A 26,285-nucleotide genomic window follows, 5' to 3' on the forward strand; every position below is an offset into this window, starting at 1 on the left:
TGTGGTTTATGCAGCCTATCCATATAATCTGTGTTTTCTGCAGCCTATGTATATAATCCGTGTTTTCTGCAGCCTATCCATATAATCCGTGTTTTCTGCAGCCTATCCATATAATCCGTGGTTTCTACAGCCTATCCATATAATCTGTGTTTTCTCCAGCCTATCCATATAATCTGTTGTTTCTTCAGCCTATCCATATAATCTGTTGTTTCTGTAGCCTATCCATATAATCTGTGGTTTCTGCAGCCTATCCATATAATCCGTGGTTTCTGCAGCCTATCCATATAATCTGTGTTTTCTGTAGCCTATCCATATAATCTGTGGTTTCCCTACATTAATTTCAAGTTCAAAGATTTTTGCAGATACTGTTAGTTTATATTCTATGATCGAATGTTTGAAGTATTTTTTGAAAACAGTTTTGTAAGTTGGTTTTAAAATCGATTGATTATGCAAACCCAAAGACAGTGAATTACAACAAGTTTGCGAAAAGTGGATAAGCCATGACCATATTTGACAGATCTAAATATTCACAGTAAAATTGCATCAGGGTGAATCGCTGAAAGATTAAAATCAGTTGTATGTCAATCAGCTAAAGCGATCAGACAGGACTGACTTCTGTTTGGTTTCCATGGTATAACGTAATATATATATGATACATGCATAACGCAATATGAGGAGGAAAATAATATACCAGGCATCCTTTTAATTATTGATTTTGAAAGGGCTTTTGATTCTACTGGGATTTTATTAATAAAGTATAAGATTGTTTTAAATTCGGTAGTGATATTATTTATTCGGTTAAACCTTTGGATTGTGATTCAATCAAGGCGCTAACCTCTCAGAGGGCTCCGTCAAGGTGATTCGATAGTCACATATATCATATACTGTGTGTAGTAAAACTTGGTATAAGAATACGAAATGATAAGTGCAGATGACAACTACCACAATATGCAGATGATATTTCGTTAATTTAAGACGAAACAAAGCTATCATTGAAAGGAATGTTTTCTTAAAATAAATAAATACAGAATGTCTATTTAGAAAGTAATATCCAATGAAGAGGCAACCATTTTATTTTACTTTCATGCTGTGAATGTTACGTGGATATATCAGGATGATTCTTTCCTTTAACTATTAAATGCAGAACTCATTGGAAAAGAAAAACGGATAAAACAGAAGGTGTGATTATCAAACAGTTTCCGGGCTGGGGGTAAATATAATGCATATCAAGTCTTATATCGAAGCCTCGAATCTAACCTGAATAAGGAGGTTGCATAATCGGCAGGGGTAAATGTTAGACTTTTTTTTTATTTCATACGCAAATGCATTAGCTAACTGTAGTACATAATAGTTGGTTAACAGGAGGTTGGATAATATCATATTTGTAATTATAAAAAAACACATATTTGTCATTGCTAAGGGCCGCGGTGGCCAAGTGGTGAAGGCGTCCGTCTGACATTCTGCTCACCACTGGGTCGCGTGTTCGAGGCCTAGCTACGTGGGACTTGTTCTCCGGGATCCGGCTTTCCTCCACCACCAAAACCTGGCGTGTCCTTAATGACCATATCTATTAAAAGGACGTAAAACACAAACAAACCAGATATTTGTAATTCAAGATGTCAACAAACAACACTATCAGTACAGTCATTAAAGAGAACAATACACATTTCAGCTTGTAGCGGTGTGTAACACGTATCCGGGTTAAATACGATAGAAAACGGGGGAAAGACTTCTTTATATTACATAAAGCTAACATTTAACCAAAGAATTCCAACATGTTTCATAATAACATCAATTGTAGTCATTATATAGAAGATTTTAATTCACTAATACCACGTATCAAATGATATGTATACATATGAAGGTGACAGTGATCATATCGTGCTAGTCATCGAAACGCCACATAGAAAATAATCTTATTGATTGAGTAAAAAGAACCTTTCATAATCTCAGTGCAGTTGTGATTGTTATCAAGCTCATAATTCGTTCAGTATAGTTTTTAATATGAATGTGTAGACAAAGGATTTCTAGACATTTTGAAAATATGTTTGGTGTTATGAAGAAATAAATATGTGCGTATACATTTTTTTCAAGACTTAAGTGTAGTTAAAGTAATAATTAAATGTAATACACCAAGTCTCTTCTTTATTGGATCATTTAGAAGTTGTGAAAGTGTTAGGTATATCATTTTGAAATTGTTAAAAACTTTGTGAAATAAATATATTAAAAAATATATAGATATAAATGACCAACAACCATACATGACTCGTTGGTTACCCAGAGTCTCTGTATTAAAATATCCTCAAATAATTGACGGTAAATTACAACAAAACTGGTATCTGCTTTCAACAGCAATTAAATAAAATCGAATGGTATTAGACCACGGACTTACATAGATCATTCCGTGATTGATTAGACCATGGATAACTAGGTCATCTTACGCTAGAAATCACGTAAAGATGGGGCAATAGTTACAGTCGTGATACAGGCTGTCAACCGAGTTAGATCTAACCTGTAGTATTTCCAGGTCCAGTCCGGTTAGCACTTAATGGTGTAATTTTTATATCATTTCATAATTCCTCGTACATCCAATTATCATAGTTTCCGAGTTTCACGGTGGAATCTACAAAGAAAAACAACCCTCCCTGCTCACGGAGATAGATATACTAATATATATATGGGTCAAAGAAGTAATATAGACGGTAAAATCCCATATTACACTGGATCCTAATGGAGGTATGTCCGTAGAATACGAATTACTTAAAATAGTATATGGGGCAAAGAAGTAATTCCAACAGTGTGGACAAGTTTAGGTTGTCAAATTTTCGGAGCGATCCGCTCCTTTATCAAGACACAGTGAAACAGAACAGTATATACAGTATATATATATATGAATATATCCCAATATTGTATATGTTTGACAAAAAAAAATAATAGCTTGTAAACAACGAAAGGAAATATGCTAAAATATGTTTCTGGTTTTGTTGTCGAGTTTGTGAAACAGGTTCTACAAATTTGTAATGGTATTATAATTATTGACAATTTAGATGTATCGGCCTATATTAAAAATAGCCGTATACATACAATAGATATTGTAATAAATAGGAGTATTTAGGTGAAAAAAATCATATGCATCAATGTGACAAACGTTGTGGAAGAAAAAACAAGCAATGAGAATGATATATCATCATTTTCGATTGAAAAATGAATATAAATCTAATATAGAGATTAGAGGCAGCTAGCTGACCGATTGTCGTGGCGAACTGCGCCGCCATGTTTTGTTTACAATAGGAAATGATAAACTTTGCTTCGTTTCAGCATAATAACAGCACACTAAGACATTCAAACAATAACCCATACCTAAATATCACAACTTAATATGATAATATGTGATGATTAAGGTAAATAATCCATATATTCCCTATTTGCACAAATCTGAAACTGTTTGGCGCCTGTAGAAAATTGAGTACGGTGACTGTGCTTTCGTTACATATTTCAAATTCGTTTTACAGAAAAAGTATAATACATATTTTAACATCGTTTGTTTTAACGTATAAAATTATTATTATTCTACATATTTCGTAAATAAATGAATCTGTTACTCAATTAGTAAAATAGGAATTGATCGTTGAACAACACTGTATATGAAACGCTTAGCATTTTTTCGCTTTAAAAGCTACATAGAATATAGCTTGTGCGTAGATAAGGATACAGTTTAAGAATTATAACAAAAATTCATATTTCAACTTCACTTGTACAATGTTTGAATTGTTTCCGAAAAACAGAAAATGTTTTATAATAGGATTAAAGTCAGTCAAGGAAACACAAACATAAGAAATATAGCAAACATGCAGAATTCAGCGAGCACTTTATGTAGGGGCTCTCTCGGAGGTCCGAGTGAAATGCATATAATGGCGCAAAACAAATTTTAGGCCATTCTCAGTTCAACACTCGCAGGATAAACAACAATCACGCATCATGTCTGACGCAGCAGTAAAAGCACCAGCTAAGGTGGCGAAGAAGGCCAGCAAGCCCAAGGGTCCACCAGCTCATCCAACATACAACGCGATGATCAAAAGCGCTATCGCTGCCAATAAGGACAAAAAGGGATCGTCAAAAGCGGCTATAGTCAAGTACATCATGGCTAGCTACAAAGTCGGAAACGACGCCAAACCTGTCAATTCCAGGGTAAAAGTGGCCTTGAAAAACGGACTTGCCAAGAAGGACTTCGTCCAATCCAAAGGTACGGGTGCATCTGGATCCTTCAAGTTGGGAGAAAAGCCAAAGACTGCTAAAGTCGCGAAGAAAGCCCAGAAGCCAGCAGCCAAGAAGGTCAAGAAGCCAAAGAAGGCAGCGACAACTCCAAAAAAGGCCGCCGCTAAGAAGCCCAAGGCAGCGAAGAAATCCAAGTCTCCAAAGAAAGCTTCAAAATCGCCAAAAAAGGCTAAAGCTGTCGCTAAGCCCAAGGCAAAGAAGCCTGCTGCCAAGAAAGCTGTAAAGAAGGCTGCACCAAAGAAGAAGTAAACGCTTCACACTATCGATGTTATTACATCAACCCAAAAGCCCTTTTTAGGGCTACCCAAAATCCTCAAAAGGTCTTTCAATCGCTCGAATCAAACGCATTACATAGCAGAGAGGTTTCTTTCATAAGAAGCCAATGCATTTACATCCATTGTTAAACTTGTGCCAATATATTGCTAAATATCCTCACTAAGAGTCTTAAAAATACCCGGGTTTAGTGCAGGGCATGACGATATGCATAACCTAGGGTCACTGTATGAAATACTTCTTGACTTAAGTGACAAAACGCAACATTAGTACTGTGTCGGCGTGCAACTTTACTACATTATTTACTTTGTTCAGTGAACTTTAAAATGCTAGTTTCCGCAAAATACGTAATTAAATTTTATGGTGAATAAGCACAACTCTTCTAAAATTTCAATACTTATTTTTTTCCACCGTTGATTTCATTGGGATGTACGAAACAATTGACCATAACAGCTGTGTAACAAAATGAACAGTTTATGTAATCATTTAAATCGATGGGTTGCATTAAATTCCGCGTATATGGAATCAAGTTGATTCTGGCATAAGCATGCACGAGTTATCTTTCTTGTCGATACATTGATCTTGTACATATTTTCAACTGCACCTTACAGACGTGGAATGTTAATTGGGTTGTTCTAAAACGTCCGCTTCTGATTTTCATATCCGTATTTGAAAAACGTTCCGATACCAATCTTAGCTAATGTCGATATAATAATTTTGGCTTGTAAATAAGAACTATTTTAAAATGTGTGGTTTAGATAACACTTGATTGACTTGATCGAGTAGTAATTAAATTGCGCAAAACCACATAGTTAGTAACAGAAATAAACTAATCACATCTTTAATATAATAATGCAGAACTGATCCTATATACCAGACCTGCTATTTATTAAGCAGACATATTATTAATATAGGACCTGATCTTTAATAATAGTAGCCCTTATGTTTATACAACTGACCAAATCTTTATATAGCAAACATGGTGTTCATATAGCAGATCTTATTTTATATAGTAGATCTTATTTTTAATTATATAGCAGACTTGGTCTTTATATAGCAGACCAAATATACAGCAGACCTTTTTATTATATAGCAGACCCGATCTTTATAAAGCAGATCTTAATTTTATATAGCAGACCCGATCTTTATATAGCAGATCTTATTCTTAATTATATGGCAGACCTGGTCTGTATATAGCAGACCTTATCTTTATACAGCAGACCCAATCTTTATATAGCAGACCCGATCATTATAAAGCAGATCTTATTTTGAATTATATAACAGACCTGGTCTTTATATAGCAGACCCGGTATTATACAGCAGACCTTATTTTTATATAGCAGATCTTATTTTTTTTAATTATACAGCAGATCTTATTTTTATATAGCAGATCTTATTTTAATTATATAGCAGACTTGGTCTTTATATAGCAGACCCGGTATTATACAGAAGACCCAATCTTTATATAGCAGACCCGATATTTATATAGCAGATTTTATTTTCAATTATATAGCAGACCCGGTCTTTATATAGCAGACCTTATCTTTATACAGCAGACCCAATCTTTATATAGCAGACCCGATCTTTATATAACAGACCTTATCTTTATACAACAGACCAAATCGTTATATAGCAGATCTTATTTTTAATTATATAGCAGACTTGGTCTTTATATAGCAGACCCGGTATTATATAGCAGACCCGATCTTCATTTAGCAGACTTCGTCTTTATATAGCAGACCCGATCTTTATAAAAATATACCCGATCTTGATATAGCAGACTTGATCTTTATGTAGCATGCCCGACCTTAATATAGCAGACTTGATATTCATAAAGCAGGACTGACCATTATAAAGCAGACCCAATTTTTATATAGCATATCTTATTTTTAATTATATAGCAGACTTGGTATTTATATAGCGGTCCTGATATTGACATAGCAGACCCAATCTTTATATAGCAGACCTAATATTTATATATAACAGACCCGATCTTGATATAGCAGACTTGATATTTATAAAGCAGACTTGATATTTATATAGCAGACTTGATATTTATAAAGCAGACTTGATATTTATATAGAATACCAGATCTTGATATAGCAGACTTGATATTTATAAAGCAGACTTGATATTTATATAGCAGACTTGATATTTATAAAGCAGACTTGATATTTATAAAGCAGACTTGATCTTTATATGGTATACCCGATCTTTATATAGTATACCCGATCTTGATATAGCAGACCTGACATTTATATAGCAGACCCGTTCTTAATATAGCAGATCACATCTTTATATAGCAGACCCCATCTTTATATAGCAGACCTTATACATTGTTTTTATATAACAGACCTAATATTTATATAGCAGACTTGATATTTATATAGTATACCCGATCTTTATATAGTATACCCGATCTTGATATAGCAGACCTGACATTTATATAGCAGACCCGATCTTAATATAGCAGACCCCATCTTTATATAGCAGACCCCATCTTTATATAGTATACTCGATCATGATATAGCAGACCTAATATTTATATAGCAGAACCGATCTTGATATAGCAGACTTGATATTTATATAGTATACCTGATATTTATATAGTATACCTGATATTTATATAGCAGACCCCATCTTTATATAGCAGACCTTATACATTGTATTTATATAGCATACTCGATCTTGATATGGCAGACTTGGTCCTTATATAGTATACCTGACCTTTATATAGCAGATCCAATCTTTATATAGCGGTTCTTATCTTTACAGCAGACCCAATCTTTATATAGCTGACCCGATCTTTATATAGCAGACCTTATCTTTATACAACAGACCAAATCTTTATATAGCACACCTGGTGTTCATATAGCAGATCTTATTTTCATTATATTGTAGACTGTGTCTTTATATAGCAGACCCGATATTATACAACAGACCTTATTTTTATATAGCAGACCCGATCTTTATATAGCACATACTATTTTTATATAGCAGACCTTATCTTTATACAACAGCCCAAATCTTTACATAGCAAACCCGATCTTTATATAGCAGATATTATTTTTAATTATTTAGCAGACTTGGTCTTTATATAGACAGACCCGGTATTATACGACAGACCGGGTCTTTTTATATAGCTGACCCGATCTTGATAAAGCAGACTTGATCTTTATATAGTATACCCGACCTTTATATAGCAGACCCGATCTTTATATAGCAGACCTCATCTTTATATAGCAGACCTTATACATTGTGTTTATATAGCATACTCGATCTTGATATAGCAGACCTGGTCCTTATATAGTATACCCGACCTTTATATAGCAGACCCGACCTTTATATAGCAAACCTGGTGTTCATATAGCAGATCTTATTTTAATTATATATCAGACTGTGTCTTTATATAACAGACCCGATATTATACAGCAAACCTTATTTTTATATAGCAGACCAGATCTCCATTTAGCAGACTTGGTCTTTATATAGACAGACCCGGTATTATACGACAGACCGGGTCTTTTTATATAGCTGACCCGATCTTGATAAAGCAGACTTGATCTTTATATAGTATACCCGACCTTTATATAGCAGTCCCGACCTTTATATAGCAAACCTGGTGTTCATATAGCAGATCTTATTTTGATTATATAGTAGACTGTGTCTTTATATAACAGACCCGATATTATACAGCAAACCTTATTTTTATATAGCAGACCAGATCTCCATTTAGCAGACTTGGTCTTTATATAGTAGACCCGATCTTTATATAGTATACCCGATCTTGATATAGCAGTCTTGATATTTATGTAGTAAACCTGATATTTATATAGCAGACCCCATCTTTATATAGCAGACCCCATCTTTATATAGCAGACCCGATCTTTATATAGCAGACCCGATCTTTATCTAGCAGATCTTATTTTTATATAGTAGACCTTATCTTTATACAACGGCCAAATCTTTATATAGCAAACCCGATCTTTAAATAGTATACCTGATATTTATAAAGCAGACCCCATCTTTATATAGCAGACCTTATACATTGTGTTTATATAGCATACTCGATCTTGATATAGCAGACTTGGGATATAGCAGACCTGACATTTATATAGCAGACCCGTTCTTAATATAGCAGACCACATCTTTATATAGCAGACCCCATCTTTATATAGCAGACCCCATCTTTATATAGCAGACCCCATCTTTATATAGAAGACCCCATCTTTATATAGCAGACCCCATCTTTATATAGCAGACCCGATATTATACAGCAGACCTTATTTTTATATAGCAGACCAGATCTCCATTTAGCAGACTTGGTCTTTATACAGCAGACTCGATCTTTATATAGCAGACCTTATCTTTATACAAAAGACCAAACCTTTATATAGCAAACCCGATCTTTATATAGCAGATATTATATTTAATTATATAGCAGACTTGGTCTTTATATAGCAGACCCGATCTTTATATAGTATACCCGATCTTGATATAGCAGACTTGATATTTATGTAGTAAACCTGATATTTATATAGCAGACCCCATCTTTATATAGCAGACCCCATCTTTATATAGCAGACCCGATCTTTATATAGCAGGCCCCATCTTTATATAGCAGACCTTATATATTGTATTTATATAGCATACTCGATCTTGATATAGCAGACTTGGTCCTTATATAGTATACCTGACCTTTATATAGCAGATCCAATCTTTATATAGCGGTTCTTATCTTTACAGCAGACCCAATCTTTATATAGCAGACCCGATCTTTATATAGCAAACCTGGTGTTCATATAGCAGATCTTATTTTAATTATATAGCTGACTGTGTATTTATATAGCAGACTCGATATTATACAGCAGACCTTATTTTTATATAGCAGACCCGATCTTTATATAGCAGATCTTATTTTTATATAGCAGACCTTATCTTTATACAACAGACCAAATCTTTATATAGCAAACCCGATTTTTATATAGCAGATATTATATTTAATTATATAGCAGACTTGGTCTTTATATAGACAAACCCGGTATTATACGACAGACCGGGTCTTTTTATATAGCTGACCCGATCTTGATATAGCAGACTTGATCTTTATATAGTATACCCGACCTTTATATAGCAGACTTGATATTTATATAGTATACCTGATATTTATATAGCAGACCCGATCTTTATATAGCAGACCCCATCTTTATATAGCAGACCTTATACATTGTGTTTATATAGCATACTCGATCTTGATATAGCAGACCTGGTCCTTATATAGTATACCCGACCTTAATATAGCAGACCCGACCTTTATATAGCAGACCCGATCTTTATATAGCAGACCTTATCTTTATACAACATACCAAATCTTTATATAGCAAACCTGGTGTTCATATAGCAGATCTTATTTTAATTATATAGCAGACTGTGTCTTTATATAGCAGACCCGATCTTTATATAGCAGATCTTATTTTCATATAGCAGACCTTATCTTTATACAACAGACCAAACCTTTATATAGCAAACCCGATCTTTAAATAGTATACCTGATATTTATAAAGCAGACCCCATCTTTATATAGCAGACCCCACCTTTATATAGCAGACCTTATACATTGTGTTTATACAGCATACTCGATCTTGATATAGCAGACTTGGTCCTTATATAGTATACCTGACCTTTATATAGCAGACCCAATCTTTATATAGCGGTTCTTATCTTTACAGCAGACCCAATCTTTATATAGCAGACCCGATCTTTATATAGCAAATTTGGTGTTCATATAGCAGATCTTATTTTGATTATATAGTAGACTGTGTCTTTATATAACAGACCCGATATTATACAGCAAACCTTATTTCTATATAGCAGACCCGATCTTTATATAGTATACCCGATCTTTATATAGTATACCCGATCTTTATATAGTATACCCGATGTTGATATATCAGACTTGATATTTATGTAGTAAACCTGATATTTATATAGCAGACCCCATCTTTATATAGCAGACCTTATACATTATATAGCAGACCCGACCTTTATATAGCAGACCCGACCTTTATATAGCAGACCCGACCTTTATATAGCAGACCCGATCTTTATATAGCAAATTTGGGGTTCATATAGCAGATCTTATTTTAATTATATAGCAGACTTGGTATTTATATAGCAGACCCGGTATTATACAGCAGAACCGATCTTTATACAGCAGGCCTTATTTTTATATAGCAGACCTTAGCTTTATACAACAGACCAAATCTTTATATAGCAAACCCGGTCTTTATATAGCAGATATTATATTTAATTATATAGCACACTTGGTCTTTATATAGCAGACCCGGTATTATACAGCAGAACCGATCTTTATACAGCAGGCCTTATTTTTATATAGCAGACTCGATCTTTATATAGCAAATTTGGGGTTCATATAGCAGATCTTATTTTGATTATATAGTAGACTGTGTCTTTATATAACAGACCCGATATTATACAGCAAGGCGTATTTTTATATAGCAGACCCGATCTTTATACCGCAGACCTTATTTTTATATAGAAGACACGATCTTCATTTAGCAGACTTGGTCTTTATATAGCAGACCTGGTATTATACAGCAGACCCGATCTTTATATACCAGACCTTATTTTTATATAGCAGACTCGATCTTTATATAGCAAATTTGGTGTTCATATAGCAGATCTTATTTTAATTATATAGCAGACTGTTTCTTTATATAGCAGACCCGATCTTTATACCGCAGACCTTATTTTTATATAGCAGATCAGATCTCCATTTAGCAGACTTGGTCTTTGTATAGCAGACCTTATCTTTATACAAAAGACCAAACCTTTATATAGCAAACCCGATCTTTATATAGCAGATCTTATTTTTATATAGCAGACCATATCTCCATTTAGCAGACTTGGTCTTTATACAGCAGACCCGATCTTTATATACCAGACCTTATTTTTATATAGCAGACCAGATCTCCATTTAGCAGACTTGGTCTTTATATAGCAGACCTTATCTTTATACAACAGACCAAATCTTTATATAGCAAACCTGGTGTTCATATAGCAGATCTTATTTTAATTATATAGCAGACTTGGTATTTATATAGCAGACCCGGTATTATACAGCAGACCCGATCTTTATATAGCAGAGCTTATTTTTATATAGCAGACCAGATCTCCATTTGGCAGACTTGGTCTTTATATAGCAGACCCGATCTTTATATAGTATACCCGATCCTGATATAGCAGACTTGATCTTTATATAGTATACCCGGCCTTCATATAGCAGACTTGATATTTATAAAGCAGGACTGACCTTTATAAAGCAGACCCAATCTTTATATAGTAGATCTTATTTTTAATTATATAGCAGATTTGGTCTTTATATAGCGGTCCTGATATTTACATAGCAGACCCCATCTTTATAAAGCAGACTTGATCTTTATATAGCAGACCTTATACATTGTATTTATATAGCAGACCTAATATTTATATAGTATACCCACCTTCATATAGCAGACTTGATGTTCATAAAGCAGGACTGATCTTTATAAAGCAGACCCAATCTTAATATAGCGGTCCTGATATTTATATAGCAGACCCCATCTTTATATAGCTGACTTGATCTTTATATAGCAGACCTTATACATTGTATAAGGTCCTGATATTTATTTAGCAGACCTTATATTTATATAGCAGACCCCATCGTTATATAGCAGACTTGATCTTTATATATCGGCCCTGATATTCATATAGCAGACCCCATCTTTATATAGCAGACTTTATACATTGTATGTATATAGCAGACCTGATATTTATATAGCAGACCTCATTTCCAAAATCGTTTGTACCGGACGTCAAAGTGCCTGTTAAATTGTATACATTTTGTCATTAGTCACGGTTAAACCACTAAACTAACGCTAAACAAAATTTGTAATAAAAGAAAGAATAGATATCCCACAAAATCTTGCCTAAAAATGTCGTAAAATTAATCAGAATTCAGACAAAAAATATAAGTTCTGTAAATTTGATAAAATGGCACACAAAAATTACCCGCGAATTTACATATCATAAATTGTCTCTGTTCGGAATTATCTTTTCAAAGTACATTTATAAGTGGTAAACATATATTATGATAATTCCCAGACTAGAAAAATTGTCATTCACATTTTGTCAATGAATTCAAAACGTATGACATTTATAAAATCCGAAATATATTTCGTCCATTGTAAAAAAAAATCCCAAATGAGAGATCATCCGCTGCACGCTTTTTGAGTTGCTATATATATGCACACACACTACATACTGCATCATTTATATATATATAGCATTCCTTTCAAATGTATTTACAAAATCCCATATAGATGGACCCTCGTAGTCCTTCATTTTTACCACGAGTTCAATGTCATTTACCTAAATGGCAAATACAAATGTGGATAAAGTTTCCTTTTGTTTGAATCCGTGAATACATTCGAAATATTGTTCAGCTTTATAAGAGCTATATATATATACACACATTCAAAATATCCAACTATCCAACAGCCTAGCTCTAATTCTTAGCCACAAGTTTTCTCGACTTTTTTACGTCCTCGTAACATTCAAAATGCAAGAAATAGGCCTGGTGGAAATGGGAGCAAAGGAAACCTCGTGTGCTGTATATAGATAACACATAGGTACGGTACCGAGTATACATCTACAAATCCTCAATATGTACCCACACAAACACATATAATCTTTTACTCGTCTGCTAATGCAATTTATCAAAAATATATAGGCCTATTCAGTGTAGCAACATAACATCTATGACACTTTTTTTTTGCAAGTTGAGTAGCTAAGGGTCAGTAACACAGAGGGCAATGGATGCGCTCGGAACGTGTTCAGTCAAGTGCTTGCTAAAGCTATTGAATAATATCTGATGCAGTGTGGTAGGATTTTTAAACTAAAAAGGCCAGTAAGTTTGTTTAATCTACATAAGATGAAGGTGCACTGACAGACTTTGATTTTAGTTTTGCCCTATATGATAATGCTTGTTCCCTGGAGATTTCATCTTTCACAAAGAAAAAATAATAGTTTGAGGCACAGAGAGGAAAATCTGTATGCAAATCGAGTTTACCGATAATATATCTGCAAAACGAATTTTATTGTGTACAGCAAAACTGATACACACCTCGAAAATGCATTTTATCAATAAAACGTTTGTTGTAAAGCACTGTTGCAATCCGTAATACGTTCCCGCAGATATTCCCCGTCGGGTACCTGTCAACAGCCTCATCACTTCCTATATCCCCGGCAATTAACCTAACAATAACCACGATATATCCCTTCGCGTCCGTAAACCGCCATGGAGAGTTGTAGATTTCAGTACTTTCACTAAATTTCAACAACGAAATAGCACATGGCAGACGATACACTATATGAATCGAATAACATTGCATTAACTTTTTCGCAAAATTGATATAAAATCGTATAAATTGGAAAACGGAAGTAAGGACTACATTTCATTGACCCCATTGTGCGAATCCCAAGATGGCCGGCTTAGCTTGGGAGAAAAATAGAACACCGTGCCATGTTTGAACATGAAGACGCGAAGATGAATTCTACAGTTATGGGAGTACAAAGTTTAGATAACAGGAATTCTGAATTGTTTGCTTGATTTGAGTTGCATTTGGAAGGTAAGTGGATACACGAATGGTTTTCCTGTGTTTGGATGTTTTATTGGCTTGGGACGTTTCCTCTCCTGATCAAATTCAGAGATTTTTTGCTTCCGAATTTTTATTTTGCATAATTTCCACCCCTGATTTTTATCAAGCCTGTCGCTGTTTTCAGTTTTACACATCTTATTAGATATGTTTTAGAATGATGTTTTGTTTTCTGTTCCTTTAAGCTCCTACTTGAGCTACCATTCCGGTGCCGTTTACCTGACTGAGGTTTCATGGCGAATCATCGACAAACGAGTTCGTCAGTGTACAGTAACACCGTTAAATATTCACCTTGGCTACACGCTTTCTCACTCTCTTTCCATCGTATCTGACATCTGATTGGCGAAAGAAATAATTTAAACACATGCCAGGTTTGTATGGGTTGCAAATTTAAGCTTGTCTGCAACAGTTGTGAAAAATAAAGAGATAGAACAGAGAATCGATGACGATCCATTATCAGAGTTCCCTCCCCTAATAGCTGTTGTAGTTTTAGTTTGTTTATTGATTTCCTGTTATTTTCGTGGTTATTTCTTTTTTATTTTCGTTATTGTTTAAATCTTAATTCCTTAAAGATATATGACGGAAAAGTGCTGTTACGCTCACAGTTGACAGCATCACAAAGTATTTCCGAATGTTTCTACTGATAATTACAGGATGTAAATATAGTCTCATTGTTTGAATCTGTAGTGTAAGGCAAGCAACTAATTGCTCTTATTTGGCACGGTTATACTATGTGCTTTTGATAGCTAAATGCAAGAAAAATATAATGAAGATTTATGATTTTGTTCAGAAAATGTAATATCCATTACAGATATTCTCTGTGTCCTGTGAAATGACAATTTGTCAAAATGTTTTTTGGTTGAAATATAGAACTTGGTTTGAAGTGTTTGAATAAATTAAGGATTGAAATGCTAATTTTTAACATGTATTGAGGTGAACATACTGTATGCTGTCATACATAAAGTAAGTAGGTTTATTTAGAAGATGCAAACATTTTAAGAAAGAAGTTGTTATGATCAGGGATCACCATGACCAAAAGACTGGAATGATATTTGACACCTCATTGACCACAAGTTGGCTGTAATACCCTTTATAAATACAACAGTGTAAATAAAACCCAAATTGATCTTAGTGTCATGTGGTTTTGTTTAAATATCATTTGATGTGAAAGTAAATCATGTTTGGTTTCAAGCTCGACCACAACTACACTTGAGAGCTGATAGATTTTGAGAAAATAATTAAAATCTATCTAGGCATATTTCAGCACAGCAACAATGCTTTTTGTTCCGAAATTTACTGAAAATACATTAACTGTTCTGTGACGACAACCCATACTAACATGTGTTCAAAATTTTACAACTGCAACTTTCTCCGTAGTTAAATCTGAGATCTTGGTGGTCCCTGATGTTATAATGCAAGAAAAGGAAAAACATAAGTGCAGTTTTGTCAGTAACAACATTGGTTTCATCATAACAATACTAATTTGATATGGGACAGGGATAAACCTGGAGGGTGGACATTGACCCCTAGAACTGAATTTTATCCTTCCATTTTCCAATTTTCTTTTAATTTTGCTGAAAATCACTGAAATGATCCACTGCTCTCAAATTCCATGATGGGATGGTGCTGTGGTTGGAGTGATACTGTCTTTGTATGTTTTAAACACTGAATTCCACCAGACAGTAAACACTTCTAAAATACTCCTAATGAATTTCTGACAAAATTGCTCAGATTGCTAGACCTGAAACGTCCATTTACAGTTCAGAGGGTTCGGTTTTGTTCTAGTTGTTTTTTCCACTCCTGTTACATTTGGTACTATATAAACTTCCAATGGAAAGTGTTCTTTGGAGTTACATAAAGACTTTGTTGAAGATAAGAAATTTTGGGGAATTTTCAGATGTGATAAATTCATTTTGACAGATCTTTGTTCAGACACAGTTCAAAGGTCAAAGGTTAAAAAAAGACATGGCCAGTTATTGCACTTACCCATTCTGATACCTGTATGTTACTAAAAAGTATAAGTAGTTTTATATATTACTATCTTTTATAAATCTGCAAGGTTTTCTATAAAATTAATAAATACTTAACTTTTCAATAGTAGCTATAGATACCTGTTATGTTTAAATTTAATTAGGATTGAATATATATCAAAAGTATGCTATGATTGCTAGTTCTACAATTCAATCTTTGCTCAGGACTGATTGTATTTAGATATAAAATCTAAACAATGTGAAAGAAGATTTGCATTTCTGCTTCTCTAGAAAAGGCAAATCAGTTTTGCTATTTTCCGTAATTTAAGTTGATTTTGGTTCATGTATTAGGGAAAACGCTGAAGGGCACAATTGACTAAAAAGAAAAATATGGACAGAAGGAGGCAATTGCTTTAACAGTTTTTTTAACAGTTGACAAGAACATTTCCTCATTCCTGCCCATCATAGTACAAATATTCTTTTCCATTTCAATACTTCCAAGAAACATTTCCAGCTTTACCGAGTAGTTAAAGTAGACCTGTTGTTTTTTCTTGATTTTTTTCAATATTTTGATATGCATATATCTTAGCTTGTTATAAGAATACATCAGAAGGGTTTGAAGAATGTAGTGTCATTCTTTATTGAAAATTTTTCATTAATTGAAAATTCGTTTAAAAGTGCTATTGTTGAATCCATGCAGTTTAAATATCAGAATCATCTTCCACTACAGTAAAATTTATCCAGCATCCTTTGTCACCAGTAACATGTGTTTCCTTTCACAATATGTATGTACAATGCTCTGCTGGAGGGTCCCTTATTCAGAATATGCTTTTGCTTGTCTTTTTTCACCTTTCAATCTTGCCTTTTCACCTGTATCTCTTGTTGATCTATAAAGGGATATATGGTTCCATTGGGTATTGGGTTTAATTGGATGAGTTAAGCAGGACTTTTTTTTCATGTATTGCGGAGACATGGTTAGTGAGAAGACAGTCCTTGGAACTGTAGCTGTGAGAATTTTTGAATATTTTCCACATTTGTTGGTACTTTATTGGCCAAGAGATGGTGCACTCTAACCTTGAAATCTACGCACACGTACTATTAACACTGTTTTTTCTAAAAAAAAATATTTTTTTTATTTCATTATACTACTAGAAGTTTAAATCAACATATATATATGAACATGGAATATATTCTAGTAATTATAAACATAAATAATTTTCTAAATAATCACCTAATGAGGTTTTCAAGCTTTAAGACTAATGAACAAGCTTAGTAAATGTTAGACGGGGAAAGTATCTGGTAGACCTGTTTTTTATTTATTTTTATTTAATGGCAGGTATATTTTATAACATTTTAATATATTCATGAACTTTTATCATAGCCTGGGACTTTTCTTCATGTAAGGATTTTCACACACTGCATAATGCCTCCAACAAAGTATGCTGTTATACTTGTGGATATTTGTTATAGTTTGGCAATGTGTGGGTTTATTTGTTATAGTTTGGCAATGTGTGGATATATTTGTTATGGTTTGTCAATGTGTGGATATATTTGTTATAGTTTGGCATTGTGTGGATATATTTGTCATAGTTTGACAATGTGTTGATAAATTTGTTATATTTTGGCAGTGTGTATATATATTTGTTATAGTTTATTATAAATCAGAAAAATGATCCTTACGGACGAATAAATATTGTATGAAGAAAAATTCTTGGCAATGTGTGGATACATTTGTTAAATTTTGGAAATGTGAATATATTTGTTATAGTTTGGCAATGTGTGGAATATATTTGTCATAGTTTGGCAATGTGTGGATATATTTGTCATAGTTTGACAATGTGTTGATAAATTTGTTATATTTTGGCAGTGTGTATATATATTTGTTATAGTTTGGCAATGTGTATATATATTTGTTATGGTTTGGCAATGTGTGGATATATTTGTCATAGTTTGACAATGTGTTGATATGTTTGTTAAATTTTGGCAATGTGTATATATATTTGTTATAGTTTGGCAATGTGTATATATATTTGTTATAGTTTGGCAATGTGTATATATATTTGTTATGGTTTGTCAATGTGTGGATATATTTGTTATAGTTTGGCAATGTGTAGATATATTTGTTATAGTTTGGCAATGTGTGGTTTTATTTGTTATGGTTTGGCAATGTGTGGATATATTTTTAATGGTTGGCAATATGTAGATATATTTGTTATAGTTAGGCAATGTGTGGATATATTTGCTACAGTTTGGCAATGTGTAGATATATTTGTTATAGTTTGGCAATGTGTGGATATATTTGTTATAGTTTGGCAATCTGTAGATATATTTGTTATAGTTTGGCAATGTGTGGATATATTTGCTACAGTTTGGCAATGTGTAGATATATTTGTTATAGTTTGGCAATGTGTGGATATATTTGTTATAGTTTGGCAATGTGTGGATATATTTGTTATTGTTTGCTGATATATTACATAGTTTGGAAGTGTTGCGATACTTTTGAAGCAGTGGAACATCCAAGATCCTGAATTGACAGACACTTCACCTATGGGAAAGCTGAAAGCAAATTCTATTCGGAGCTAACAAGGACCACCAAACTATAGTAGCCAATATGCATTTATTACTTATTATTTAAATATTTAAATAACTTAACACAAAGACTGTTCTACTCAGGCCAACAATACCAGGGAACATGTCAATATACCCATGTGTACAGTAACTACAGATTTAGGTTAAAATGAAACTTCAATAATGCTTTAAAAGATCAGTATTTCAGCATGAATTTAAATGATGATAACAGTGCATTTCTGAGGCCATTCCTATGCAACACTTACACTAAACAGTTTTTGATATTTCCTTCTTAATCATCTCCTGATCTATATTATGAAATTGACCAGTTCGTTATGGGACAGGGTAGATATATGAATACTAATGAGTAATAAAGTATCTACTTTTTAGACACGTGTCATTATCAGATTATAAAACAAACCTAATGTAACCCATTTTACTCTATCACCCTGCATATCTAAATGGCCTTTTTTTCGGATATGTTTTGTCACAGGTCAAGGTCACTGTTAGTGTTACACACACATATGTACACATGCACACACACACATTTTAACTATCCAGATGTTTCCAATATTTAAATGACCCCATCTGTTGCGAGGACCTTGAACCCTATACAAACAAACTTAAGCATAAATGATCCCACAAAGCTCAGGCTTTAAGTATAAAGGTTGCCCTAGCATAGGGACAGAAGGGTATTTTTAAGAAGTGAATTATTGAAAATCAAGGTCATGTTTGCATGAAATAGCATCTTTTGTCCCATCTTAACTTTAGAACAAATTGTTTCACAAAGTGAAAATTTGGCATGTGGATTGCCATATAGGAAAATCATTTGAGAATGGTTCTACAAAAGTCAAGGTCATTGTATACGTAACTAAAATAGAACTATACTTTGCAGTATAACAACTATACTTTGCAGTATAACAACTATACTTTGCAGTATAACAACTTCTAAATAGGAAAGGAAATAGCAAACATTTCACAAGCACATGAAATTGGAAATGTCATACCAATATGTCCAGTCTAAGTCTATAATCAAATGAAATATTTAAAAAAAATACTAATGATTAGATGAATTTGAATGATTTAATTTTTAAACAGGATCACTAACAATCTATATGACGGTGTTTTTTCTACCTAAAGCAGTCGGTGCCTGCTTGAATTGGGAAAATACATTTAACTAGTATACAGTCTTGGACATTCTTGGTATCATTTTGAGGAAAAATGTACATTTGGCAAGAGAAAGTAGTATTGTTTAACTGTTTAAAAAAGGTCGCTGTATATATATATATATATATTATAAATCAGAAAAATGATCCTTACGGACGAATAAATATTGTATGAAGAAAAATTCTTAACAACAAGTCTTTAGTACTTTCATCTCTTCTAGGAGATTCTTCAGACTGTTTATTTGAAGTATTGACGTCATAAACTATGATGTCACGTAATAGTTCGCTATAACGACGTCTGCCATATACGTACCCGCCATAATATATATATATATAACTTATAATATTACTCATATCACCTGTTTATATTCTAACACACATTTGAAAGCAGTTGGAAGTTGGATAAAAAGTTTGATTTTCTAATATTGCATTTTAGATCGCCTGACTGGTGCAACTTGTCACCTAGGCCTGCTGTGTGTACATGTTTCCCTTGAGCGACTTCTTACACCACTGAACCAATTTAGTGTTTCTACCAGAGTTTATAGGAAGTATGCCAGATGATGTTCATTCAGATTTTCATTAACGGAATGGGCTGAATGAGGAGCAAAAAGTTTACTGGCAGTCAAAGGGTTTTGATATTTGATTTGTTGTAGCTGAAGTTGGTGAAGGTTAATAAATATCTGTCAATAAATGGAGTTCCTGGAGGTACAATGCATTACATTGTGTAATATTTGTCAGGCTAATAATCAAAATTTGTTTTTATACTGCACATCTACATTTACCGAAAAATCATTTACTCCCATCATCAACATATAGAAGTGTTTCTCATAGAGTTTTCATCATTGAATTTAGTACACCTTCTCCTTTATTGTGAGAACCTTTTGTGAAATCAACATGTCTGTAAAGTAGCTTTCCTTAGAATCACGATGAAAAATTCAACCTGATTGTAGGTTTAACTCTATCAACTGCTTTCAAAACAAACTGAGCACATAGAGATAATCTTATATGCACATGTCACTAATCCATTGCTAAACAGTATTTTTTCTTCGATCTAAAACAGATAATTTGTGTCATGTTCAATTTAGGAACCGAAGAAAAGAAGGTAGAGGAAAGCTCTGTCTCCACCTCAAAATCAAAAGCCGCCATTTTGGATTTGAACTCTGACAACAGCCAGTCCCCCTCGTGTGCACCACCAGACATTACAAACACCGATCAGAGATTCCATGTCTACGGCAATCAGACAGAATTGAGTGAGCCACCTGACTTAAACCCGGAGGAGCACACAGGCTTGTTACAATCCTCTAGTCCTGATGCATTGTTAACTGCGCATGCTGAAGAACAGATAGATCTGGGCAATTCCAGCGAGCCGCCAGATATAACCGGGACAGATGCATTCCCATATACAGGGGAGACCAGTGACCCAGAAGACGGGATACCTATAGACTGTCCAGACTTCCAACATAGTCTTGGTCACACCTCCACCCATCAGTCAGATCAGTCGTTGGGCATACTGCTATCGGACGATTTTGATCCAGGAGAATCTGAAGCTCCAGACCCATACTTTGGAGAGAGTCAAGCTCCCACAGAGCTTTTGGATTCTGACGACTGCTCTACTGAAGGCTTTCTGGCATCCTCTTTCCCAGAATCTAGTTTAGTGGAATCTTTACAAGCTGTTGCTCCTGGTGACATTCTTGCTGTTTCTCTGCCCCAGCCTCCACCTATTACACTTAAACTCTCCGCTCCACCTATTAAACGTGGCCCAGGGAGGCCCAGAAAAGATGGTGTTGGTCCAATTCAGAGAAAGAGAGTGTAAGTACATGGCTGATGTATGGGTGCTTTTCTCTGGTGTCGGGGAAACACTGCAATATCATTTTGAGAATACAAGTTTTATTGCTTTGTTTCAAAAAGTTCTTTTCCATTTACTTTGTTAATTCCACTTTTCTTCAGCTAACACATTTAAGATGATTGTATGTGATTGGTCAACAGAACTTAATTATATAAGAGTATTTGTAGACGTGGGAACGTCTCGCACCAATTGAAACATGACTATAATTTAACTCTAGATCAAAATTTCCTTTAGCAGAAGATTCTTTAACAACTCGGAATTGGCTTTAAGCAAACTCTAGTTATAACATAATTAATATATGCTTTGTTCATTTAACTGCATTTCAAATATGACCAATGTCTGAATAAAAGCAAAACTGTTTTAAACTTGCAATCATTGCATTGACCCTAGGTCTGGAACTATAATAATGAACTCTAGTTCTGATGCATCCATTTTTAGTGTGCTCTTACATTGATGTTGCTGTTTTAAATATGTCTTCTAACTTTATCAAACAGAGTTATAAGATACATCGTAATACATGCAGTCAAATATAACTGGAAATCGTGTGCTGTAGAGAACGATCAAATGTTGTGGTAGACTCCCAACATGATATGATCCTCGAGCCAACATTTCTGATTTTTCTTAATTCAAGCAAATGTTTCATTCATAAAACAACTGAAAGTTGTGTTAGGACAAACCAGTGGAATCTTGATATTCCATCAACACTTTAAATAAATCCTGTAGAATACCCAGGAAACATCACACTAAATCTAAATTAATCCTGTAGAATACCCAGGAAACATCACACTTAATTTAAATTAATCGGGACAATGATGAACCAAACATAACATTAATGCTGATAAATATTGCATTTAACAAGCAAATTGGTAATGACTAAATTTGAAAATTTGTCTGCCATTTGACTACCTGCTGCATGGTTTGTATAGGTCTGTATCAGTCCCAACACTTGGAAAACACCTATGACACCTATTAAATGTTTCAGTGACTTATAAACTTTCATTCCCTCCGCTGTACGTTTGTAACTTAGCCCTGTATATCCTTATATCACTACATGCTCAAACTCAAGATTTCCAAAGTCCCAAATTCTTCTTGATAAATCAGTACAAAATTCTTATTTTTTTCAATGATTTTGAGAGGTTTTGGAGAGACTGAAGGACAAATACCATTTTCAAAAGTTAAATTTTACTTTTTGAGTGTCATATTATTTAAGCAAGTTGCATAAAACCTAGTTTGAGGACAGAATCCATTCTTGAGCATGAAAATGGTTTCACGAATACAGGCCCTGGTCATTGGAGTTGGCAATGCCACATTGCATTATATTTCAATGAGAGTATAAGTCTAAAGCAGAGGCTAGAATGGTGTTCATTTGACAAATTGATGTCTGTTCTGGTTCTGGTAACAGTTTTACACAATGAAATGAAGCATTTTTATTTTTTTTGCAATTCGTGATAAAAAATTGCTAGGTGAAGGAAAAATTTGTTCAGTGTTGTAAACGTAAATTAAACATTTTATTTCCTCATTTCACTGGTGGATGGTACTTGGTAGATTGTTCTGTGGGGTCTCAATTTTGAGAAAGTAATGTGACAAATTCTGTTACGGCACAGAAGAACAAAGACATCAGAAAGGGAAAGAAAATGTCACATGTATTGATAAAAAAGTTGCGTGTACGAAGGAGTGTTGTTCAAAGATAACAACATTGTTTGGTAGGATCCTTTCCAAAAGAAGATTTAGTGCAATAAAAATCTAGAACTAAACTTAGTGCTCAATTTACACAAAGTATTTATATAGAAAGTGGGAAAGGAAATGCATGTTTTAACCAAACTTTGAAATAATCAAAGTAACAATATGACCCGGACAGTATGCTATCTGTCCTGTTATATTCCAGGTAGAAATAGGATTTAGAATGGTGGAAAGCCTGAAAGTACAGTGTAGTTATACTGAATTCTGTTCATTTCAAAATATGTTGATTGTGCTCAATTATTCAATAAATAAAAAGAATATACTAGCTACTAAGCTGTGTGATCTGGAAAAGGTTTTGGTTAAGATTAGGAGTACATGATCATACTGGTTGATAGGGATTATATTTGACAATCATGAGTTAATGACCTGAATTTATTTTACAGGTCTCTTGGTAAAACCAGCACGAAGAGCTCCATAAAAAAAGGTGTGCATATCCACCCAAGCTTCGCAGGTCTTGTACGCTCATTTCAAGGCAGTGCTATGGATACAGGACCAATGGACACGGCAAACCCGGAGGCTGCACAGGTTGTGGCGCCGGACATCGCTGGACCATCCTCCTCCTCAATGATGCTGGACTACGACCAGGACATGCCCATACCCGGCATGGCTATGGAAGATGACCAAGGTATGCTTTTCAAAGGCTGAGTCTGAGCAGTTGCTGCTTTGAGTTGAATAACACCTGGTAAAGCAGGATTCTTAAGAACTGTTTGTTACTGTTTGATACTGAATTAGGGGTCATTCTCTATTGTATACAATTTTAAATAAACCAAACTTTACATTTGTGTTTTCTGCAACATGAAAATGTATATGCCCATCACAATTTTGCTTTCTTTAGCCCTTTCCCACCTGTCCATCCATTCGCACTAAGTTTGAATGAGCAAACTATGTTGAGTAATTATTTTGCTTATTGCTTTCTGATTTTTTAACAGTTCCTGCACAAGAACATAATCAAATTCTACTAGATTCTGATGAAACTTGGTCCATATATACCAAGAGAAACGCCAAGCTCAAAGTTAACCAAAATCAGTGCATGGTAATGGAGAGAGTTATGTGTGGTACTCTTGTTCTGTCTTACCTAGTGATGAATAACTGATAGATTCATATGTTTTACCTTTTTCAAACTACAATATGATAATATTGTCTGATGAAATCGTTTTCAGCTTCATCAAGTTACTCAGTGATGTCTGGAGAGGGCTCAGATCCCCTGGAACCTTTGATGTAAGTTGGAAATACATCTGGTCAAAATCTCGGCCAGTTATTATTGTAAATTGACAAATATGAATTATGAATCCACACTCTTGGTACGAATACAAGTAAAATATTATAGTGGTAGTGCAATTGAAATATCTTCCTGCACATACTGCTTTCCAATCTTCCAGGCTCATTGAAAATATTCCCGCAAAAACCAGAATTCCTATAGAAGTCACAGAATTCAGAAATCTACAAAATGGTTTTGCTTTCTTTAGCCCTTTCTCACCTGTTCACGATTGTTTCAGACCCACAAAGCTATGCAGCTTGTGTAACTGTGGGGAGCGTAGTCTGCTGGGACAGGGGGAGTTGGGCAAGTATGATCCCACTCAGGGCTTTAACCCACTCAAGAAGACATTAGGCAAGTCCCGTAACAAAACCCCTGAGTTTGATGAGCGTACCACAAGTGAGAAAGGTCCGAAGCCCCTAACCTGGAGACGTCATAGAGGACCACTTAAGGGCAACAAGTAGGTATTATTTTCTACAGCTGAAGCATAACTAACTGCAGTAGTCATTTTTATGTGCCAATCAAATTTTTTATGTTGGGGTGGGAATCGGTATAATTTTCATGAACGATCATTGGTTCATCGTAACCATCCGATGATCGATTGATAATCGGTTACAACGAAATAAACTTAAAATGTGTGAACATCAATTACGATAGTGTATAACCATGTATTATAATGATCAAATAAAAAGAGGCTAAATGTTTTATTTTAGTTTCATTTTAATAACTTTTTAAACAACAAAACTGCAAATTCTTTTAGTGAAATATATCTCGTAAGGTCATTGGCGACACTTTCCTCACATGTTCACTACGATAATGTAAGACTAACTGAGCCAGTACCATTAAATGAATATTCCTTTCTGCAAATTTTGCAGACTGCCGACTTCATATTGAGAGTAATTTTTGTCATTGGCCCCTCTGCACCAATATTTCTAATGAAACCAAAGTGTTTCCACACGACACAACGTGCCTGTAAACCGGGATTATCATTGATGATAGCAGGCAACTCATCTTTTAAATCCGCCGCCATTCTGTTCAATAAGATCTACACCTTATAAAATTGATCATAGAATCTGTACTCGATTAATCAGTTAGCTGGTCCAACTAACCGATACTGGACGAACTCGATTAATCGGAACACTATATCTTTATGTTTGTATGAATATTTATGAAATCCATGATATTTTGTTAATAGTGTCGTATATTCTACCTGTAGTGATATTCTACAACTTAACAGGGAGAGGAGCAAATCCCCCCGTAGGTATCCCCACAACTCTGATGAAGACCCTACCTGTATACTTGGGGATGAGCTGAGCATGGTCGGATATCCAGAAGACATTGACCTGACACAGGTGTTCGAACCATCGGGTGAGTTACACCATTTCTCACAGGTGTTTGAACCATCATGCAAGTTTAACCATTTCTCACAGGTGTTAGAACCATCAGGTGAGTTACACCATTTCTCACAGGTGTTAG

At 34.3% G+C, this 26,285-nt stretch overlaps 2 protein-coding genes across 2 annotated transcripts in view; both read left to right on the forward strand.

Annotated features, from left to right (window-relative positions):
- Positions 1 to 3,954: 3,954 nt before the first annotated feature.
- LOC110460344 (histone H1-like) lies at positions 3,955 to 4,672 on the forward strand. The gene has a single exon (XM_021513202.1). The coding sequence runs from the start codon at positions 3,979 to 3,981 to the stop codon at positions 4,522 to 4,524; it is 546 nt and encodes a 181-aa protein (XP_021368877.1). The 5' UTR covers positions 3,955 to 3,978; the 3' UTR covers positions 4,525 to 4,672.
- A 9,411-nt stretch (positions 4,673 to 14,083) lies between these two features.
- The window catches only part of LOC110460322 (histone-lysine N-methyltransferase 2C-like), a 111,451-nt gene continuing 99,249 nt past the window's right edge, over positions 14,084 to 26,285 (forward strand). The window contains exons 1-7 of the mRNA XM_021513162.1: positions 14,084 to 14,237; positions 14,450 to 14,635; positions 21,054 to 21,777; positions 23,938 to 24,179; positions 24,715 to 24,772; positions 25,051 to 25,269; positions 26,026 to 26,177. Of these exons, the coding sequence (XP_021368837.1) occupies positions 14,629 to 14,635; positions 21,054 to 21,777; positions 23,938 to 24,179; positions 24,715 to 24,772; positions 25,051 to 25,269; positions 26,026 to 26,177 (1,402 nt within the window). The 5' untranslated portion in view covers positions 14,084 to 14,237; positions 14,450 to 14,628. The remainder of the gene's footprint in view (positions 14,238 to 14,449; positions 14,636 to 21,053; positions 21,778 to 23,937; positions 24,180 to 24,714; positions 24,773 to 25,050; positions 25,270 to 26,025; positions 26,178 to 26,285) is intronic.

This window comes from Mizuhopecten yessoensis, unplaced genomic scaffold, assembly GCF_002113885.1.
Source record: "Mizuhopecten yessoensis strain PY_sf001 unplaced genomic scaffold, ASM211388v2 scaffold10359, whole genome shotgun sequence".
Taxonomy (NCBI): domain Eukaryota; kingdom Metazoa; phylum Mollusca; class Bivalvia; order Pectinida; family Pectinidae; genus Mizuhopecten; species Mizuhopecten yessoensis.